The following is a 23,069-nucleotide window of genomic DNA, read 5'->3' as shown; positions in this document are numbered from 1 at the left end:
TTTCAAAGCTTTTCCCCATTTGCTGTAAATGTAACGAGCTAGAGGTTGCCAAATTATGTAAATAAACAAAACCACGTGCTTTTTGACAAGTCACATGACTGTCACGTGATAGGAAGAAAATCACCAAAACACCCGGATGCTGACGTCATACACCAACAAAGTGGAAATCCGAGTATTACGATTCAGAAATTCGTCGTATTCGACTCCAAATACTCGTTAAATACCCTCCAAAGGGCGGAATCGCTCGATCGTTACATATTTGAAGATGTCCACAACTGCTAGACGGCGACTTATGCGAGATTTCAAACGGTAAATGACTATAATTTATTAAATTATGACGAAATGGTTCTCGTTTCCTGTTCAATTCAATAACAAATTAACTTTTTTGTAGATTTTACCCTGTAATTAGTTGAAATTTTTATAACGATAATCAAGTTTATATGAAGCTTTACTACTTGAGATTATGACTCTCTTAATTCATGCGCATTTTTAGTTTCTTTCGACCCATTATTCTAATTTTGGTGCATCCTTGCTTGTCTTTGCCCTTGGTGACGAACAACAGTAGTGCCAGGGCTGAGTGACTGTCCGTCTCTAGGGTAGACTAGAGTATGTGATAACTCAAAGACTCTGTTGTGGCTCTAAGAAGAACATGACACAAATATTGTTATCACCAGTAACTTCGGTGTTAGCTAAATACCCAGTGTAGGAAAAACGTTATTTCCAAACTACCAGCACCAAGTCCAGGTCATCTTACTTTGCTGTGAACTGGTAACTTATGTCACCCACCCATTTAGATTAAGTTTATTTTTGTGTCCAGTTAATATTTCCTGTCGGGAATATTTGACAGTAATTTGTGGCAGTGTATAATAGTCTTTTTTTTCAGTATTTTCATACGTTGAAAATCGTTGTTTTCAGATTACAAGAAGATCCTCCTGCTGGTGTCAGCGGCACTCCGACTGATAACAATATTATGCTATGGAACGCCGTCATATTTGGGTACGTTGTGTTGGATGATGAATGATTTTGATCGCGAAACGTAGATCTGAAAACTTTCATTTTCTATCCATTGATATTGCGCAAGGAAATAATGAGGTCGCTTTGACCTGTTTATGAATTCAATGTCACCTACACGTAGGCAAAGAATGATAACTTATAGAATGAAACCAATTCCTGAAATATAGTCTGAACGTTCAGAAATATTGATATTTTTATCTATTTTCTGACCTCTATGACATATTTGAAAAATCACTAGTCCTTATCTGTGATTAAGATTGTTTTGTGATGATTTGTTAGGCCTAGTTTTTGCCGGCCGATTTTAAGAATTACGAGTTCTGATTTTCTAGACCTATGGATACGCCTTTCGAAGATGGAACGTTTAAATTAACTATAGAATTTACGGAAGAATATCCGAATAAGCCTCCTACGGTTCGATTTACCTCAAAAATGTTTCATCCGAATGGTAAGTTTTGCGAAATTCCTCTGTGCGCGATAACGTATCGACCTACTAGGTTGAATCATTAATCATTGAATATATGTTTTGTTTTCAGTATACGCAGATGGAAGCATATGTTTAGATATTTTACAAAATAGATGGAGTCCTACTTACGATGTCTCCGCGGTATTGACTTCAATACAGGTACGTACTGTAATCATTTTAATTCACCTTTAACATCTTTTCTTGCGGATTCAGTTCCACAAGTCTTCGTTGAATCTAACTCAACTGAGCGTTAGTGGTTTATGTTTTATGTGACCCGTCTTCACTCCTGGGTCTTGAACGAAGCTAGTATCGAAAGGGTTTTTCGTCTGGTGGTAGATGGATAATTTCGTGTTAGTAATCAATGATTATGATAATTTCTAGGTTCTAGAGTATATTGTAAGTGCCCAATATCCGCAAAGAATGTCATCAGTGACACTCGACTCGCCACATTGATGCTATTACCCCTAGCCTATATCTCTTACTGGGTATCGGTCCATCTCTGTGAGGTAACGTCCGAGCTACTATTAGCAATCATATTCCATTTGGTCACGAAGTCCATTTGCTCCTGAGTAGAGAGAGGATGGCATTGAGGACGTTGCCTGGGGACATTACAGTAATATACAGGGCTGCACCCTTTGAATGCTCTGTCACTCGTCCCAAATTGCTCCGGAGATGTCGGCGAATGTGTAGTGAATGATCACGATTATTCGAGGCCCTGATGGACTCTGTGTTTTATGGCTTTATAATTGATTGATTTCAGTCGTTATTAAGTGATCCTAATCCGAATAGTCCGGCTAATAACGAAGCGGCGCAGCTGTTTAAAGAAAACAAACGCGAATACGAACGAAAAGTTAAAGCGATCGTTCAAGAGAGTTGGGACAGCGATGACTGCGATTCTGATTAACAAAACATCTCATTATAACGATCATCTGATAATCTTCATATATTATTAGGACAGCGCTGTTTCATTAGTCGCCAGTAACCGCATTCAGTAATATTTTCTTCCATATCCTTGAATTGTTGGATCGCTGTGCGTCGATGTAGCACAACTCGGTAGAAATGAATTACAAAGTGCTTTCATTTTTGGCTTCTATTCTCACACACCTGCTGATACCGGTATATAAAAAAAAGTTGCCAAATGGATCTGAATCAGTCATGACAATGTCGGTCGACTTTTCTTCGAAGCTGATATAAAGTCGAGCTTAAGCCTACGTCATGGACTGAGTTTCTATGCATACCGTGTATGTCTCATTGTAGCTATTAGATAAAATATACTCATATTTGACCTTTGTATGGCTGGCTAGATTTTTGCCCCATCATATTACTATTTATATTACTAGATTTTTTTCGCCGTATACAATAGCGCGAATGCGTTCAAAAATATTTACTGTTCTAATTAATTTTCACGTTGATATAAATAATTAATTGTTATTGCCATAATTTATGATTTGTATGTTATTGTTGATAACGTTTATGAAGCAGAAGTTGTGTACATTTGAACTGGCGTTGGTTTGATGGAAGGTGGTCTATTTTGGTGCAGGGGCACTGTCTTGTCTCTCTCTCTCTCTTTCATATAAACCTTGATTAACAATCTATGTGATAGGTAGACTCATAACTCTTTAAGTGTGTGTGTGTGTGCGGTGTTCTTTTTCAGCTAAAAAAAGTACGGGTTAATCATAAATAACTCTGTGATGATGGTCATTTCAAATTCGTTCACCACAGTTTGTTTGTCTCGATGTGACCTGACAGTATGCTGTATGATACTATATTCATTGTCGATTACCCCAAAGCAAGAAAATAGTAAATTGATACATTTTGATCCATCTCTTAGAGTATTGTCCTCGATGATTGAAAAAGCTATCAAAAGAGACATTCCTAATAGAGCTTTCATGCTGTTTATGCTCATCGGGTCAGAGATATATCGGCCTAATCTCTGGTCTTGTTCAATTTTTGAACGTCTATTACATGTCTATTGGAATATATGTGTAGATTTTGCTGGTTCGAAAATTATCGATATTCTCCTGTGTGACCCGCGGTTCCGCGAAGAGGAAAAGAAAATCGTTGTCGTCGAAATATTTTCATTCACTCATCGAGAATCATCTTGTCATTTGTCGTTTCAGTCATTGCTCGACGAGCCAAATCCAAACAGCCCCGCTAACAATCTGGCGGCACGACTTTACCAAGAGAATCGCCGCGAGTACGTTAAGAAAGTGAGAGCAATCGTTGAAGAATCTTGGCTAAACAGTTGATGATATCGCGTGTCTCCCGACTCTCTCGTCATCAATCATAAATCAATAATTAGCTAATATTAGATATATATATATATAACCAACTGACTTAGAAATTGTTGGTCCGTGTATTTGAAAGATTGATATCGAACACACAACACTACTACTATTATAACTACCGCGTACTTTTTGTGATTAATTTCCAACCAAGATTCATTATTATTATTAATCGATTTAATTATTATTCGTTAATGATGAAATATTTAGTGAAGAAAGTGAGTCTATCTAATTTTAGTTAGTCAAGGGTAATTTCTTTGTTATAATCATCTAATTGTTTTTTTTTTAAACATCTTATAATCGGTATGCGGCGAATTGTTGTTATTGTGAGTCTAAAATATGGAATCTTGTGAAATTGTAAAACCTCGAGTGTTTGTAGATTTTCAATCGATGAATTATGTCTCAACATTGATTCAATGTTCTATTTTACGGTGAACAAATATGCGCCGATTCGTGTATCGACTTTCGGCGGAATCTCATGTGTGAAGCTCGGCCTAAACTGATTTTTATTTATTTTTCGAATATTCTGAACGGATGAACAAATTTCTGATATCGACGGGTTATTAGGTCAGTGTTGCTAATCATGCGATTCCAAATAAGTTTCGAGCTCTAACATTTGATATGAAGTGAAAAATTAGATTTCGAAAAATGCTATATATAAAATTCGCTAAAGATGGTTACAATGATGTTAGACTTACAATAATCTACTACGTATAAGACTAGAGTTAGTACAGATTGCCATCTTTCTGTCCGATTCCAGATCGATCATTATTTATGTGTGTATTGTATCTGATATTCAGCGAAAATTTGATTTATTTAATCTTCTTCAGCACGAGTTATTTCAGAATTAGGAAGCTCGAATTCGTCTTCAGCTTGTAGCCCCTCGATTTCGGGTGCTGAACATGCATTTTGTGATTATATATGGCTACACACAAGAAAGTATAGTGTGTTTTTCTCGTTTATTTTGTTTTTATATTGGTAGTAAAAGTATGTTTGAATTGATAAGTGTTCCGAGTGCTTTTAATGTATATGTTGCTATTATAATTGTAATAAATGTGAGTATGAGAGTGTATATATATATATATATATATATATATATATATATATATATATATATATATATATATATATATATATATATATATATATATATATATATATATATATATATATATATATATATATATATATATATATATATATATATATATATATATATATATATATATATATATATATATATATATATATATATATATATATATATATATATATATATATATATATATATATATATATATATATATATATATATATATATATATATATATATATATATATATATATATATATATATATATATATATATATATATATATATATATATATATATATATATATATATATATATATATATATATATATATATATATATATATATATTACATGAGACTTGGTCGAATTATTGAAATATTATAAGCTTTTGAATAATATTATTTCATCGATGCAGAAAGAGATGATATTTGCTTCGTTCACTATTCATTTTAATCTCCATTCATAGTATCTAGTAGAAAACTGGGGAAATTTTGAATATTTTATTCCACTGGACCTCTCGACTTAGGGCCGATAATATATCTAATCATCTCCACAGTAGCTCCTAGTTTCTCTATTTTGAACATCAGGTATCGGTGCACTTCTTAAGCATTATTTTCATACGAATTGCTTGTTTTCTTCGTTAACAGGAGTTTTATATCAAATGATCAGAAATTTTGAGTTGGGTGCAATTTGTTTTATCCGAACCCTGGTTATTGTCGCATGAACAACTGTATTAGACGGTTCTTGTCGCAGATAGTCTCTAATCAATCTCCCGACCATTTCGTAGTAAATAAATATAAAGATATATGTATTGCTTTTATGGATTTGAACGATGGTGTTAAACTAGATACGCTCCCCTGCACCTTCTCCCAAACCTTCTGTACGAGCCAGTGTCAGGTTGTATATTGTACAAAGTGTAATAAATTAACTACTTGTATATGATTGTAGTGATTTTCATTTTTTTCTTAGGTTTTCAAACAATATCTGCAATCTCTAGATTCTACGAGTGAGTTTAAGCCAATAATGCTAATAAGGGGTTGTGCCTCTACTAATTAAATGGAAGTTGATTAAATCGTCATCAGATGTAATCACATTACTGAAGTTGTCATTATTTTTGAAACCAAAGTCTTACTAACATATTTTCCGATCCTAAACTTAGACCTTGCTTACTTCGGACCAATTTTGCCGGTCCTGGTTTTCTGAGAGTCGAGGTTCACTGTAATAAATGTCCAAACCACAACCAGTATCACTGTATTGACCAGAGTAGGTACGGTTATCTCTTAGTGAAGCCTATAGACCTATGTAAAGATCATCGCATGAGACAAAGAAAAACTCTTGAATACTGTCATTATTAGTAGTTTCTATTTTATTAAAAAAATTCCACACAGATTTTTACTTGTTGGTAAATTTCGGCTAACACGCTCAAATCAATCCGATTCAATCGAATAAGCAACATATGATTCAAATCAAAATTCTATGAACTAGAACATGTACATTCAAATATGCTAAAGCACAAGATGGTGAGACTCTTATACAGTACAAAATATATTAAGAGCTTTATACCAATTTACCGGTGGTGCACATCAAAATAGCATATAAACTGACAATCAATAATAACACTTCTAATTTTAGATAAATTTATATAAACTAGACAAAATTCGAATCAATGAGTCTTTCCAGCGAACATTTAAAGGGCGCACATGCAAATGGTGCTAGAACACAAAGTTAGAATCGATGAAGCAACTAGTGTAGTAGCAATCCGTGAATCGGTCTTCCATTCGTAGCGTTAGGGGACCAGCTGTATGAATTCACACTATTAAACTAACACATCTCGATGTTACTTTAGGGACAAAGTTCATTTGGCAGTTTTTTCGATGGATTGTTCTTCGGATGAATATGGATATCACTGTATTTTAGCCCTGAAAAAACTTGGGCCTTTACGAAACATCGCTGCCTTCTTACGGAGATTTGGCGTCAATTTGTTCTTCCGCAACTTATACATGTGCATCATTAATAAATAAAATCCTGCAATTGAAAAATAAGATTTTCATTTATAAGCAACTGTTCAGAGGAAAACAAAGGAATGAATAGGGGATAGTTTACCTGGAAGCATGGCTACCATGTAGATTTTCAAAAACAACGGGAAGTTGAACGCCATATTGAAGCGATTTGGCAGGATTAAACTAAATTTGTTTGTATCTTCGAAGTAGGGAAGAGACTGCAGAATGATATAACCTAAGAAGAAAAATCCAAAACCAAAATCAATCTTCGATTCATTCAGTACAGAGAAAAGTACAAACGAACATGTGAGATGCACGTACCTTCACACATGAAGCCCATAGGATACAAAGGAATCCATACTGTGTATCTTAACCAGCTGACAAGACCCCATTCCTGACCAATACTACTGAGCATGTAAAAAGGATATCTGAAATAGGAATAATCAGTACATGAAAATAAACCGTATGCAATTAAAATGAATTTCAAACTAACTTTTGCAAAATTAGTATCCATTTTGTCTCACCTGAATATCTCGACGAGACTCCACGCCGAGAAAAGCCACCAAACCGCGTAATGTTTTTGAATATCGGGATTGTTTAAAATCAATACAAATAAAACAAGATTTCGACCTAAAACCTGAATACAAAATAACACAATCATTAGTAGAATATTTCATTCGATAAAAGAAGACAAACAAAAAGTGTGATTGAGGGGACGATAGATACCTGAACAGCAGTCGTCAAAACTTTTGATTTTACAAATCCTAACAACGGATGCATGATTTCCATTAAAGCCAAAAACTGACATAGCATCAACTGAGCACCAACTTTCTCGAACGCTTCCGGCCGCGAATCTATAACAAAATTATCAATGAATAAACGCAGGATTTTATTACAAATTCAAATTATTCCTCTAACCGGCGAAAGATTGCGTACCAGGACCGTGTTTGTGATACCGTATCATTAGTGACGTAAACACGAACGAATAACCGACCCATTGAAACAGGTTATATAGAAAGAGGTAACCCTTCCGTATATCATTGATGACTGCAAAAAAGAAAGGAAAAAATTTGAATTTTTTTCATAATGAATTCAAGCAATTTCTTACACTACTATTAGTGAAACAATCAATCCGCATTGAGCCTGCTTTTTGAGAAAAGTGTTTTTCAGGTTCAGTGCATAAATTCCACAGTATTAACAATACAACTGTGACTCATAGCCTAACTATTGAACAACCGGCCCATACCTGATCTTTTAGATTTTTTAACTTCCTGTTCCATTTTGTCCAGCATTTCTCTTCTTTCTTTTTCCTCCTGTGGAAATAACCAAATCAGTCATTAGTGTCATACCACAAATATCTATCATTAGGCAAACAGTGAACCTTTTTACAGGGTAGCCACTTCCCCTTTACACATTCCCTGAGTTTCCATGTTATAACTGCAAATTCCCGGAGTAAATCAGCTGCATGTGAATTACGAAGTTTCTCGGTAGGCCCTAAATCATGTTAACATTTATTCTGTTATCATGAATCATGCATTGATAAAGAAATGTGTTGTCAATCGCATATCCGAATTCCTACAAGACTTCCAAAATTTTTGGCAAAATTCATCGAATTCCCCAATTTTTTCTATATTCTTCGGATTCCCCGAGTTTTCCTGGTCACCCTGATTTACCGATACTTACTTCGGGATCTGTCTCAATTTCTTTTTCGGAACTGTCATATTCAAAATGATCGAAATCAATTTTAAGCCAAGCCGGTTTCTTATTATCGTACGTCAACCTCGGCCAACAATCCCGCACCTGTTTCTTGATGTTGAATTCAATACCAGTTTCTTTTACTCGAAATTTACTTTTCTACAAATCAGGTAACATTCAATAAATAAATAAAACAACAAGGTATTTTAAGATATATAATTTTGTTGTTCAGCTTTGTTTACCAACCTTGGGGTCAACTGGTAAATAGAATTCTATTTGAAATTCGTAGTTGTGAAAACCCTGACATCCAGTGCCTTCAGCTTTTACTTCTAAATGATCTTCATCTAAAATTACTTCTGGTGCGCTCTACAATAGGAATTTTATGCCATATGACACTTCCCCTGGCAAGCGAGTATCGACAAAAAATATGCCGGTTTTTGGACATAAATGCATGATATCAAGCCGGATCACTGACAATTCAAATTGCAATCCAAACGAAAGCTGAAAATATGATTAATTCTGAATTACAACTTACGCCCAGATCTCTGAGTGAAACGTTTAACGATAAAAAGTTAGTATTTTGACCCCAATAAACGAAAGGACTGAGAACGGCAGCCATCTTGACCCGGAAGTGAAATTAGGGTTCGAATCCCTCATCAATCTCTCAGATCTAAATCATGTTATCATGTATCATATATTATTAATTTTCATAAATTGTGGGCATATAAATGCTTAAGAATTCATAATCAGCCACAAGATGTTACAGTGAAACGCCTCATTAAGTTCAACCTCAGCTTTAGATAGGTGGCAGCATGCTACGGCAGAGTTGATTAATTATAACTATCCGCGGGCCGCATTACTGGACTGATTTTTTCCTGTTTATAAATAGCTTCACTAATCAATTACCAAAGCGCAATTATTCATTGCCCTTACGGGTTAAAAATATGTATAAAATGCTAAAACCTTATTGCCTCGTTCTATCGGCCCAACAGCTGCTATCGTTCCCGGGTCGGCCGGCAAACCGTTTAAAAATTTCCGTATAAATGATTATTGCAAGTGGGGACTAGCGCAATTACGATGAGCTGCGTACTGATGACAAGGAAATTACTCTTAATTTGGCGTCAGAAACAATCCATGTAAATGCCACAGGCGCACGCCGAGCAGTTTTTGCTAGCAGATGGCCATATGATTCGCCTCGGTGAAGATTCTAGAAAATACTGCCTGTGGCTTCAAATTTACCGTGCGTTTTCTGCCACGAATCGATAATTCGAGGGAAATTGACCCGTTGTTTGTGCATTCATCCTGATAACTACCCCCAAAACTTCCAGCGAAAACAATGTTTCGAAAATTCAGAAAAATGTACCCAGAATAGTGATCAGTGTGCTTCAGTGCATCGTCGATGGGATTTTGTATTCAGTCGCGATAAGTAACGACTCCAGATCTCGAACTGATCTACCATGATTCATATGGGCATGCGAGATTCTATAACCTATCAACTCGGACTTGAATTTAAATCCAGGCGATTCCCAGTCTTTAATGACTGTCTAATTCTGTCTCACACTCAGATAAGGCTACTGATGGAAACTCAATTTACAAACAACTGCACATTTTAATCAAGGAAAACATGGTAAAGGCGCGACAAGGCGCTCAAGTGTATAATTGCTCGGTGGAATAAGACACAATTTGCATATGCATGTTGTTATCACGTCACTTTTCACACGTAGACAACAGGTTTCTTTGTCGTTTATGGTCAGAATGTCTCTATCATTTCAGCGATTTGTAAACGCCAAGAACCACCAACTTCATCGCGGAACTAAATAAGTGGAAATTTCAAAATTAATTTCAATCCAAAGGCAAATTAATGAACTCAATTAATTAATTATGGATAATTTGATTGTGATGAAAATTATCATACAGATAAGTTATTCAATATACTTTTCAAGTCCACTCACACCGAACAGAATATTCTCAAAATAAAGAAATACCAACGAAGTTAATCAATATAAAAGAAATTGTTCATATCTTCACTTTGAATTCTTATTGGTCTCTATCGGGCCACTGCTAAAAGCGTCTTTACGGCGAAACGTAAGAAGCCGAATTCTGGTGGACAGTACGTGCGGTTGACGCGAAAATGTATTGGATATTTTGTCAATTTCGTCACGTATTCTCCAATAATCACATAGACGATACTTTTACCTCGTCGCACGGTGTTCTCCAACGTGCACGACTACCTCATTATAATTTGTTTGTTCACGAATTTCGATACGAGGCGAAATGTAAAAAGAAAACATTAAGCCAACTGTCAATCATAGCGCGACAAAAGACAACCACAAAGAACATGTCAAAGCGATATGTTTGCCCGACAGGCTGCTCTTTTTACGACAAACTAAAAGCATTCTGTTAGTTTTTACAAATGCTATCCGTTTTGTTGATTAGACGCAATACAATTGGGCGGGACCGAGTGTACTCCGGGTATTTGAAAAACGATAATATTCATGAAATACGTAAATAATTTACCCACTCGACGAATTTGAACAATGCGATTCTCTCGGTGGAGATTTTTGACTGACAAGTTGCTTTTCGTGAAGTATTTTACGATGACTAAACTCGCCGAACTCTGAAGATTTATAGCCGAAATTTGGCCCCTTTAAGCCGATTAGTTGCGCCCGTCCATTGACGAGTAACATGCTATTGGCGCTATTTCGTGTGACATGCGAAACAAACCTTCCTCTGGGCAAATAAATAACTCACCCAACTTCGCCGTAACTTATAATATGACAACGCCGGGCAGGGTATTTACACAATTCATTTGAAATGCATTAAAGCAACGAAGCTTAATGTGTAATTGAAACTGGCCGCGATCGGCTTTTAGTGTGAATTCATTAACATTTCTTGGGGAATCGAGTGCACACAAATGATTCAGGCGCTTTGTACGTCCTCTGGGTTGTCACATGCTCAGATGCGCATTTTCATTCTCGGATACTCCGCAGGAAACAAGTAACAAACTTTGCCGGCGACTGACTGAGAATTTCTGAAAAGTTTTCTCATTGGTTTGCGCTTATATATATATATATACATATATATATATAAATCGTTCGGTTAACTTCGCGATTCAATCGTCTGATCCGATCGTTGGGAGGCGCTTATTAAATTTACCAGTGGTTTATCTCGGCCGGTTCCAATGATAATTAACATCGCGTTGGGGCCGTATTATCTCTAGTGACGACACAGCGCTCACTGATATTCCTTGGTGAGCTCCTTCCCGGATCAGATGTAGACGGTGACTCGACCTAAACGGACGCTTTTTGGGATACTTACGATGTTTTAGGACAAAATGACGCAGTTAGGAATAGCTGGACTCGTCATTACTACTCTTTGTATCGTGCAAAGGGTACACGCATCTTGGTGGTAAGTAAAGGTAGAAATGTAAAACTGAAAATTTAACTTTTGAATCTCCTATTAAAATGTTCTCGTGCTTTAAATGCTCGATATTTTCAAATGATGGTAAATGTATTTACTGCAAACTGCAAACTGCAAACTTTTGAAAATTTTCTCTCGAATATAAATCTGTTTTTATACTTTTATACTTTTATAATTTTTTGCTGTATCGAGTCGAAATGAATTAATATGTTAACCAATTTTTGCTGTAAATCTTTGATGACTACAGAACTCTAATAGCGCATTGTCAAACATTCTGAATCTATTTCTGAATTATATTATTATACACGGATATTATGTGTATATCTGTAATCTGGGTAATAAATTACGCAATAAAATACGCGATTAACGGATTTTACGGATTTACGATGAATTGATGAGAAACGGAAATAAATTGATAATTCACAATAGTTCGCATTCCTGCAATATCATCGAATCTACCATGTAAACTTCAATACCCCTATAACTGACTATCAGGTTGAATTGGATTGAATTTCCGATATAGATAGGCTTAATGCAATCAGTGTCTTTTACAATAGAAGAAAAATTGAATTAGGTGGAATATTTTAGACATTTTACCGACCTTCACATTGAAATGGGTTGAAGGCGAATTTATGGTCTGAAACTTATCAAGTTCATTTTTCGTTTGAATCTGGTTTTGTTTTGCGATTCGTTTCTTTTACCAATTTGTGAAATATTAACGAAGGTAATTATATGATTATTCGGAGTTCCTCGTTGGATTCACCAGTAACAAAACTGCGGCTAATTTCACTCCGCACGGCATGAAAGGAAACCACACTTTTCAAAAGGAGCATCTACATCAAAGTGCTCATCGTCACAAAGACCAACAAAAGAATCGGTATAATATTGGAAACTTATGAGCAAACACCAGCCAGAGATTCACCTTCACGTGAACACAAAATATGAAAAATATGCTTAAAAGGCGCATGAGCATATTATGTATGACGTCACACATGGACGTGGGCCGCACTATTGAATAGTCATTTACTGGAATTAAAACATATTTCCGCTTAACAGCTTTAAATCTTTATCATCCAAGAAGAATGTAACATTGTCCAAAAAAGACTTAAACATCCGCATTTACGGACAAATTTAAATCAACCGCACATTAAGCGCCGTGTGGTTTGAAGTGGATAAAGAAAATGTCAAACAGTCCGATAGAAAATGATCTATTTTACAGAAACCGGAAATAAGTGTTTGATAGCTATTTTTGATGACACGAAAAATGATTGATCGTTCTTCGGTTATAGTTTTTAAAAGCTGCAAAAAAGAATTAATGTTTTTCTGCCGGAGAATTGTCTCGATTATTCCGGAGTCTGTGGCACTATATACCATCACTTGTGAAGGTGGGATCTGCGCATTTGTTTTTACAGCGAAAGTAATGAAATTATTCGCGAACGCAAACAAAGCGTTAATAGGATGATCGCTTGTAGACAAATATTTATACTCGGTGGAAAAATTTTCAAAGAAGTTCTATCGAATCTTCCTTCGTCAATCAAAACGAAGTTTTTTCTCCGTTTCTTTTCTCACAGATTCGTAGATTGGCAACATAGATTTTGCGTATTGCGATATTTTTTGCTCAGTTTTTCTTGGACCCGAGAAATGACAATACATTATCAACTATCACGATGGTGAAAAAATGAATGCTTCCAGAAAATTTCTTAGTAATTGGGGAGTTCAGTGTATGTGAGACTAGATATTACGTTCGCTGGGATAATAGGTATTAATGCCACGACCAGACAGACCGGTTAATCCATTATTATTATAAATAGGTATCGGTGCTCGCATCACAAGAAGAACCAGTATATGTTGCATGAGTGTTTGAATTCTTCAGTTCGTTCGTTCCCATTTCGCTACAGATTATAAAGTTAGATATAGGGGGAAATTCATCGGTTGCAAGCTCTCAACGCGGGTGCCCACCTAGATCCGTTATATTCTCTCTTTACAGGGGATTATTTGTTCGCCATATTGACTCGCAAACATACGGTAGATAGGCTTCGTTCAATAAATGCCGGTTTAATATAGTAAATAAGCCCCGATCGAGATGAACTTGATATCAGAAGGTAGTGAGTGAATACCTAGAGACCACTCGAAATCTTCCGCAAACCAAAAATAACAAATGTCGGACACGATGCTTGAAGCGATCAAGACACACTTTTATAGGGCGAAAGTTCGCGACCAATGCAATCACATCCGATATGTATACAAATTTGTAGAATGCAAAATGCTTAATGAAAAAATACACGCTATCATAAAACCCTTCTTTTTATTTCAATGTATTTTAAGTTGTTACATGCGTGTATAAAGTAATTCAGGAATGAAAACCTCATTTTACGTTGGGTAATCCGTAGTATTACAACTACGGGAAATTTCCCAGATAACACGGGTTGGCTAACTGTGACGTATCTTCAAGAATCAACATTCAAACCTTATCCTTTAGAAACCCACGCTATATTACTTTGAAATTACCCGATATATAGAATGTCAGGGATGTGTATGTAAGTAATGAGCATACTCCTTCCTTTTGCTGTTCGAGGGCATTTTTAGAAGGACGTGTGCTTTATTGGCCTTCATTTATTGTATTCGCCAGAAGTTGAAAAATGGCTCCTCGATTCTCGGCGAGTATTAATACAACAAAAATTACTAGTGGCTCGTGCTACAATTAGTTAACAAGACCAATCTTATCTTTGCATTGCCGAGTAATGTTGATTACTTCTTACTTCAAAGGTAAATCAAAAAACCTTTCCCAAAAGCAACATTAACTAACGTTTCATCATACGTACTTAGTCCTGGCTCAACAGCCGACTTCCTCTAAGCCTGGAGCCACGGCTCTATTACACGTGTTACGAATAATAGCATCTTTCGTTTTATTCTTAGAGATAATCTTTGATATAACTGATGTTAAATGTCTGCGCTACCGAATTTTCCAGAAGGTAATTGTACTAAATGAACGTATAAGCGGAATTTTCATAATAGTTCGTATAGCATCGATGTTTCCCAAAGCAGATCGCAGACCTGAATACAGACTCGCTTTCTGTACCGATCTCGATGGATTTGACCTTTCGTTCAGTTCTTCCGTTTTTCTTAATTCAAACCGACATTAAAGCGAATAGCGGCCTTTAATTTCGGGATAAGGGGAAACACACGAGGCTGCAACTTCACGAGGAAACTCTCTCTTAAAATTCTTCTCAAAAACCCTCTACTTGAATTCACGATTTCCAGGTGACTGGTTGATTTCACGGTAGATCTGTTTCGTTAAATACTCGGCGAAGACGATCCGGGTTTGCTATAGTTTATCAAAGCCTCGGGGATTCTAGTTCTTTCTCGTTTTATTCGACGTGTGTTTATTGTGGAAACGAAAGATTTCAATGTATCTCTCATATCGAATTAAAATCATCGCGTAGGGGCCATTTACCGCCATAACAAACTGTCTATTGTACGAGGACCTGAAGCGGATTTGAAGATAAGGGCATTTTGTAAGAAATAGTTTTGACAATAGAGACAAAATTATCCGGGGAACGTGAATTGCCTGGTAGTTGTTTGTTCAATATGTTATTAAAAGATCCAGTTTGATTTAGCAAATTTTTCGTATGGGAAATCAACCATCCACCGGACCTTTCAAATTCTCATAGTCTGGATTTTGGTTTCATAAAGGGTTTATTACGATGTTTTATTTGAATATTCGATAATATCAATCGCAATGCTTATCACCGTGTTTTCTGGTATGAGTTTCCTATCTTTATAATCGTGTATTTGTGCGAATTTATAAATTGCGTGAGAACGTCTTTCAAAAGCCAAATCTAATCTTGTCCAGTAATCGGATAACACGTGTAAAACTTAACGTTCCACGAATTTCTGAGAGAGAGAGATAGATCTTTATTTAAACATTCAATTGACCTCTAAGTTTGTACACAGATTCGAACACGGGCGCGAAAATGTCCATCAAACACAGCCGCCATTCGACGAATAATGAATATCAATTTCAAACCCCTCGGGGGCAAAACAACGATTGAATGGCAAATAAGTCACCACCACCAACGCGAACTACAATGGTCAAGAAATCTTTGTTATGATAATAAAATTCCCATTAAAATTTACCGTTGACCAATGCTTTATTCAAAATCGTTTATACACAAATGAATTATAAGCGCCAGAAGCGAACCCTCGAATAAATTAACATTCTACTATTCGCTAGATTAACCACGAGTTTATCGGCTTACTATGGATGACAGTTGGTGATCTATCAACCAGAATTTGTGATTCATAGTTTCTAATTAACGAGTCAAAAGTCAACAATTCACTGGTTTATGATACAAATTACAGCGTAAGTGATCACTTCGAAATTGACGCCATAATCGAGATCTTTAAATGTATAGAATATCCAGTAGATATTTCTGCTAATATGAATGAATTATGTTGCTGATTAGATGTTAGTGATTAGATGTTTTGCGCACAAAGGGTTGAGTCAGCGCAGTTCACCCGCTAGCCTCAGGTCGTCGGTTCTCGAGACTTTCATCTTCGCTTTTGAATGAAAATCGGCGACTGAAATAGTCGACTCTTTAAAGAATTCACTGAAATAAAACGCGATTTTTATCAACTGATTTTGAGCGCCACAATGAAGTGAGTCAACTGAAGAATAGAAACATCAGACGAAACGGGCCGCATTGAAATGACACGAGGCGGATATTTTACAATACTGATACGAAGTCATTTTGCGGGGTTTCATCTCGAGAACCTTTCAGCGAAGATGACGACGAAAGAAACAGTGAATTTTTACTGAAATATGACTTGCCAAAAGCTTTCAAAGGTTTCAATTATAGAATGTTGTCGACAAAAAGAAACCATAACAAAGACGATTCTAGAAAACCTAAATCGCTTTTAACCTCGTTATCTCAGGTACATGTTTTGTGTCAAATTTTTTTGCAGGTATCTTGGAATCGCTAGTTCAGTATTGGACAATAACCTGGCGTACCTTGACACACCCTCGAAATGTACGGCGATACCGTTTTTGGAGACAAGGCAGAAAGAACTTTGTCAAATGTCGGATAATATGCTGGACGTGCTCAGTGAAGGGGCCTCGATGGGTATCGACGAATGCAAGTTTCAGTTTAAGGATAGAAGATGGAATTGTAACACATTCAACACCACGGACGTTTTTGGAAACGTCTTATCTATTAGTAAGTTTTAGTGATCCCGGTCTACTCTCCATTTTCCACTGATAACAAAATGAACTCTCATTTAAAGTCAATTTCACCTTGATCTTATTCGTTTGCTCAAAATTCGATTCTACGAACGTAGCACTGAGGTAAATTGTACCGGCGTTTTAAAAAGCCTATCGGTAAACAAACTCCATGCGCGCAGGCGTCGGGTACAAAAAACCTCCGGTTATAAATTACGCGCTTCATTTTATCGTGAAGTTTACACGACGATTTTTGTGTTGTCAGTAATTTGATTTCGCTAAATTTCCAGGTAAATAATGAGTAGATAGCGTAAATTTGACCGGAGGGTGTCATTTTAGACATTCGGGCTGTCTGTTGCAGTTGTTGTCTAATAGCCGCGCACAACCCGAAGGAGATGTTTCTATCACCGAGTCATCACCGATATCAGACGCTGTTTTTTTCACGCCGTCAATCACAACCGACAAGTTTGCCCCGAAACTACGCGTTTTATTGGCGTTTTGTTAGCGTGCCAAACCGGGATACGTTTACCGCCTCTGACTCGATTCCGGCATTCTCAGAATCACTAAATACGTATTCGATCGAACTACCGTTAAATTTCAGAATTCAACTTGAACTTTTGAAATTTGAATTCGCCAAAGTCCACGAACTAGTTATCTCCAACTTTAACTATCAATTCATTGAGAAACAACTGAAAGGAATGGAGACGCCTTTCACAAAAATTCAATGAAGCCTTCAAACAGTTCTTGTTATAGTCCATGAATTTTGGCTAAGGAGATAGGGTGGGCTAAGCGAACGTTATAAGGAAATCTACAATGATTAAATCAACATGGGAACATTCTCAGAATGTGAGAGGGTGCGATTTTATCAGGTGTACCGTGACGATGAGTGTCAGTCAGCGGGGAGCCGTATCATTACCTGCTACTCAGCTGCGTACCTTGTTAACGCGGCCATGTTGGTTTTATTGAAACCGTGTATTAGCTATCGGACGTCACTCCACTAACGCGGCTAACACGAGAAATGTTGAATTGGAAACTTGTTTCTCCGATGCTCCTTGTCTGGTTCTTCCCGATTTTGTAAACATCGCCAGCGATAAGAATGGAACTGATATGTAATCTGAACGATGCCAATCTTTTGATTCATGCCTTCTCGGACTTTGTCTTTTCGATTGGAAAAATATTTTAGTGGAAATTGGAAAAAAGTGATATAAAAGAAACCGCAGAACAGGGGCGGATCTAGGGTCTGACTCAGGGAGGGGTGCACCCCCAAAATAGGGCATACCACATACTTAAAAGGGCACTCTGAAAGTTCATCGGAAAAGGTTCTAATTTTTGTAGGTAGCATTTTAATATATTTCAATTTCCCGTGAAATTTCAGGGCAACTTGACATTTTATGTGGTGCGCATTCCCTGCAACCTCCCCATGGATCGGCCTTTGTCACATTTCTCTCTTGCTTCCAGGCGTAAGACTAATTGAATTCAATTCAAATCACATTAAAGAATGTTCGTGCATATATTTTCCAGATAGTCGAGAGAAGTCGTACATCTACGCGGTGAACGCAGCAGGGGCGATGTACGCCGTGACGAAAGCTTGCGCTAAAGGAAAGCTGACCAGTTGTGGATGCGACCCGAACATTAAACGAGAAAAAACCGATGGAACATTCGAATGGGGCGGCTGTTCCCACAACGTTCGTTTCGGTGAACGTTTTACCAAGGATTTTGTCGACACGAAGGAGTTTATGAAAGCAGAAGCGCCATCTTTAATGAATTTGTGGAATAACAAAGCTGGCCGCAAGGTGGGTAGATCCGTTTCTTTGACTATGTTAAAACCAGTCTGAATATTTCTAAGTCTATACGTCTAGTTTTTCCTCTTTCACAACGGATAAAATTTCTCAAAAGCGTCGACTCAGAAGCCTCGATAAGTCTTTGTCTATCGTGTAAACTTTCAGAAGATAATCCTCTTTAAAAACAGTTCTCAAATAAGTCCTCACTCCTTCGAAATATCGCTGAGCCACCATCAAAATATTACCAAGAATAATATCACATCTTCGAATGAAACTTCAAATCTTTATTTGACAACAAACTGTTATTAACTCAAAATTCTAATTACATGTAATGTAAATTAAGGTTTCTCATATATTGATACAAATTACATCATTGACAATCTACTTAAGATATCTATTCACAGTTATAAATGTACAAAATAATCAACAAGAGTCGCAGAAAGCTGTAGATTTAATCGACTTCTTCAACAGTCGGACCCTTTGAACCACATCCTCCGGCGGCACTACTCTGTGACTGCTGCTGATATATCTTAGCAGTCACCGGTGTACAGACTTTCTGCAACTCTTCCAATTGGTGTTCGAATTCATCTTTCTCAGCCAAACTATTATTATCCAACCACTCCATTACTTCTTTACATTTAGATTTAACACTTTCTTTATCTGAGTCCGACAATTTACTTTCATTTTCTTCGACAGTCTGTTTATAAGTGAATACCGTACTTTCCAGTTTATTTCTCGCGGCTATTTTCTCTCGTTGTTTGTCATCGGCGTCTTTGTATTTCTCGGCGTCTGCGACCATTCTTTCTATTTCCTCTTTACTCAAACGGCTCTTGTCGTTCGTAATCGTGATTTGGTTGGATTTTCCCGTAGCTTTATCCTGCGCCGTAACATTCAGGATGCCGTTAGCGTCGATGTCGAAAGCGACGTCGATTTTCGGGACACCTCTCGGCGCAGGCGGGATGCCCGACAGCTCGAAAGTTCCCAGAAGATTGTTGTCTTTCGTCATAGCGCGTTCGCCTTCGTAAACCTGGATTGTAACTCCGGGCTGGTTATCGGAATACGTAGTAAATGTCTCGTTTGCCTTACACGGAATTTTGGCGTTTCTTTCAACGATTTTGGTCATTACCCCGCCAGCGGTTTCGATACCGAGGGAAAGTGGGGCCACATCAACCAGTAATACATCTTGTATGGTGCTATCGGCTACATTAGTGATGACGGCGGCCTGCACCGCCGCCCCATAAGCCACAGCCTCATCCGGGTTTATGGACTTATTCAGTTCTCTTCCATTCATTAATTCTTGGAGCAGTTTCTGGATTTTAGGAATTCTCGTCGAACCACCAACGAGAACAACGTCGTGAATCTTCGACTTGTCAATTTTCGCGTCGCGTATCGCTTTCTCCACTGGTTCCATCGTTTTTCGGAATAGATCCGAACAGAGTTCCTCGAATCTGGCTCGAGTAATCGACGAATAGAAGTCGATTCCTTCGAATACAGAGTCGATTTCGATATTTGCGGTGGCGCTCGTGGATAACGTGCGTTTAGCGCGTTCGCAAGCCGTTCTCAAACGGCGCAACGATCTCGGGTTCACCGACAAGTCTTTCTTGAATTTACGCTTGAACTCTTCGACGAAGTGCGACACCAAACGATTATCGAAATCTTCGCCTCCCAGATGCGTATCACCGGCCGTCGAACGAACTTCGAACAACGAGCCTTCATCGATCGTGAGTATTGAAACATCGAATGTCCCGCCTCCCAAATCGAAAATCAACACATTTCGCTCACCCTTCAAGTTCTTATCGAGTCCGTAAGCCAAAGCCGCAGCCGTGGGTTCGTTGATAATTCGCAGGACGTTCAGACCGGCGATGATTCCGGCGTCTTTTGTCGCTTGTCTCTGCGAGTCGTTGAAGTAAGCCGGTACAGTGATAACGGCGTCTCGAACGCGTTGTCCCAAAAATGCCTCGGCCGTTTCTTTCATTTTCGTCAACACCATCGAACTGACTTCTTGCGGCGAAAACTTCTTCATGTCTCCTTTGAATTCGACTTCGACGACGGGTTTACCGGCGCTGTCGCTACATACTTTGAACGGCCAGTGTTTCATATCTTGCTGTACGGCCTCATCTGTAATCTTCCGTCCGACGAGTCGTTTAGCGTCGAATATCGTGTTCGCCGGATTCATAGCCACTTGGTTCTTGGCGGCGTCCCCGATCAGTCGTTCCGAATCAGTGAAGGCCACATAACTCGGAGTAGTTCGGTTTCCCTGGTCATTAGCGATGATCTCTACTTTACCATGCTGGAACACACCAACACAGGAATAAGTAGTTCCCAAGTCGATACCAATTGCTGGAGCTTTCATCTTCGTTATTCAGTCGTCGTTATAATTAAATTTGTCGCTTTAAAGTTTTCTTCGTTTCTTCGTGTAATGCCTCTGCAGTTGAAACAGTGAATGATCCAAGCCTCCCAGACCGTGGTATTTATTCGTAGTCCCCTCGTTCTACAGATTTCCAGAGATTTCTTTGCATTATTCATAATTTTTGACTCGATCTATGTAGATCTGTGTAGAACGTGCTAGAACATTCGCGTGTTGTTTACAAACATACGGTATTATTCCATGTGATCAATATTTAGCCAATCAGAGTGAAGCAATGACGTCGTTTTTCCAGAACGAGCCAATCATATGAACCATATTTTTGGCGGCAATTTCGTTTTTCATTTCCACGCCGACCTTTACGCCATCTATACTTTTAATTCGTAACGACATTCACTTGCCACAGGTTGATTGAGTGAAATTGAATGTCTGATAAAAAAACTCAGACAATACCTTTGATCGCAATCAAAATATGGCTAATTATACATAATAATAGGGATACGTTTAAATCTATGCATTGAGGCTTGTAAGAATAGATATGTTACTTGCAAAATTCCTCATTCTAGATTACTAATAAAACAAGATCTTTGATTTCAGGGCATTACCAAGAACTTGAAATTGTTATGTAAGTGTCATGGCGTATCAGGCTCGTGTAGCATGAAAATCTGTTGGAGAACAATGGACAGTTTCCGGAGCATCGGGCTCTATTTGAAGGGCCGGTTCGACGGCGCCAGTAAAGTTAAACTAAATAAGAAGAAGAATCGCTTAAGACCTGTGGAGAAAACACAGAAAAAACCCACCAAGTTGGACTTAGTTTACTTGGAGGAATCGCCGGATTATTGTGAATACAACCCGGATTTGGGCGCGATTGGCACATCGGGTCGTCTGTGTAATAAGACGAGCCCCGGTCTAGACGGCTGCCAGCTCATGTGTTGCGGCCGCGGTTACTATACGACCATCAAGGAAATACAAGAGGACTGTGACTGCAAATTCTACTGGTGCTGTCGCGTTGAGTGTAAAAAATGTAAACGGAATGTGGAAGAACATTACTGCAATTGAGAGTTCAAAATTATGGCTGACTTTTTGACTAAAACGAATGAACGAAATATTTTTTTTGAGTTCTCCCCCGCTATTCTTTATGTACAATAAGTTCAGTATTATATTGTGAGCATGAACCCAATCAACACGAGTATGGACCCGAGTACATATTGTGCCTGTATTCCTCAAACTCCTCTGATTAAGTTATTAGTAAATAACGAGGGGAGGAATTTAAATCGAATATATATATAAATATATAATCTAAAAATGTTGTATCGATCGAACATTATTATATTATACGTTTCGACGTTTTCTGACGAATATAGCGCTCTCTCCAAAAAATAATCAAACAGCGCGTTATTTATAAGTCATACAACGCACATGGACGAATCAACCAATCGTAGCCTTCGGTGTCGTTTTATATCAATATATTTGTAATTAAAGTTACACGTTGTAATAGTTAACGATGAGGTATAAGTCGGTAATGTATAATGATTAATGAGCTGAAACGGAGTCGTTTTGACGGAGAAATTCGTATTTTCTGTAGGGATCGTGTTGGACATCGTTGCCGTGTAATCAGGTCTTTTTGTATTGTTCCAACGTATAATATATATAACTGTAGAATCATCTGTTACATACGTTGTACATGATAATCATATGTGCAGATCATATAATTTGTTGTCGAATTGAAAATA

At 37.5% G+C, this 23,069-nt stretch overlaps 4 protein-coding genes across 5 annotated transcripts; 2 read left to right on the top strand and 2 right to left on the bottom strand.

The window, feature by feature from the left end:
- Window positions 1-145: 145 nt before the first annotated feature.
- LOC141905001 (ubiquitin-conjugating enzyme E2 A) lies at window positions 146-4,828 on the top strand. 2 transcript variants are annotated; one of them, XM_074793688.1, is made up of 5 exons: window positions 146-309; window positions 916-996; window positions 1,344-1,459; window positions 1,548-1,636; window positions 3,598-4,828. In XM_074793688.1, the coding sequence occupies exons 1-5, from the start codon at window positions 266-268 to the stop codon at window positions 3,724-3,726; spliced, it is 459 nt and encodes a 152-aa protein (XP_074649789.1). In that variant the 5' UTR covers window positions 146-265; the 3' UTR covers window positions 3,727-4,828. The 2 variants fall into 2 exon arrangements, with proteins under 2 accessions (XP_074649789.1, XP_074649788.1); XM_074793687.1 differs by lacking the exon at window positions 3,598-4,828 and adding an exon at window positions 2,238-2,568.
- A 1,391-nt stretch (window positions 4,829-6,219) lies between these two features.
- Window positions 6,220-9,172, bottom strand: LOC141905173 (very-long-chain (3R)-3-hydroxyacyl-CoA dehydratase-like). Its single transcript, XM_074793953.1, has 10 exons — window positions 9,088-9,172; window positions 8,799-8,918; window positions 8,541-8,711; window positions 8,104-8,170; window positions 7,794-7,904; window positions 7,584-7,711; window positions 7,382-7,494; window positions 7,179-7,285; window positions 6,961-7,092; window positions 6,220-6,882 (listed from the first exon to the last, which is right to left on the bottom strand). The coding sequence occupies exons 1-10, from the start codon at window positions 9,169-9,171 to the stop codon at window positions 6,761-6,763; spliced, it is 1,155 nt and encodes a 384-aa protein (XP_074650054.1). The 5' UTR covers window position 9,172; the 3' UTR covers window positions 6,220-6,760.
- A 2,714-nt stretch (window positions 9,173-11,886) lies between these two features.
- LOC141906322 (protein Wnt-2b-like) lies at window positions 11,887-22,897 on the top strand. Its single transcript, XM_074795569.1, has 4 exons — window positions 11,887-11,960; window positions 16,938-17,188; window positions 18,712-18,983; window positions 21,934-22,897. The coding sequence occupies exons 1-4, from the start codon at window positions 11,887-11,889 to the stop codon at window positions 22,393-22,395; spliced, it is 1,059 nt and encodes a 352-aa protein (XP_074651670.1). The 3' UTR covers window positions 22,396-22,897.
- On the bottom strand, window positions 19,311-21,408 carry LOC141905849 (heat shock 70 kDa protein-like). Its single transcript, XM_074794912.1, has one exon. The coding sequence runs from the start codon at window positions 21,322-21,324 to the stop codon at window positions 19,423-19,425; it is 1,902 nt and encodes a 633-aa protein (XP_074651013.1). The 5' UTR covers window positions 21,325-21,408; the 3' UTR covers window positions 19,311-19,422.
- Window positions 22,898-23,069: the final 172 nt, after the last annotated feature.

This window comes from Tubulanus polymorphus, chromosome 5, assembly GCF_964204645.1.
Source record: "Tubulanus polymorphus chromosome 5, tnTubPoly1.2, whole genome shotgun sequence".
Classification (NCBI taxonomy): Eukaryota; Metazoa; Nemertea; class Palaeonemertea; order Tubulaniformes; family Tubulanidae; genus Tubulanus; species Tubulanus polymorphus.
Note: the sequence above shows the minus strand (reverse complement) of the source record. Positions and strands in the feature narration are given on the sequence as shown.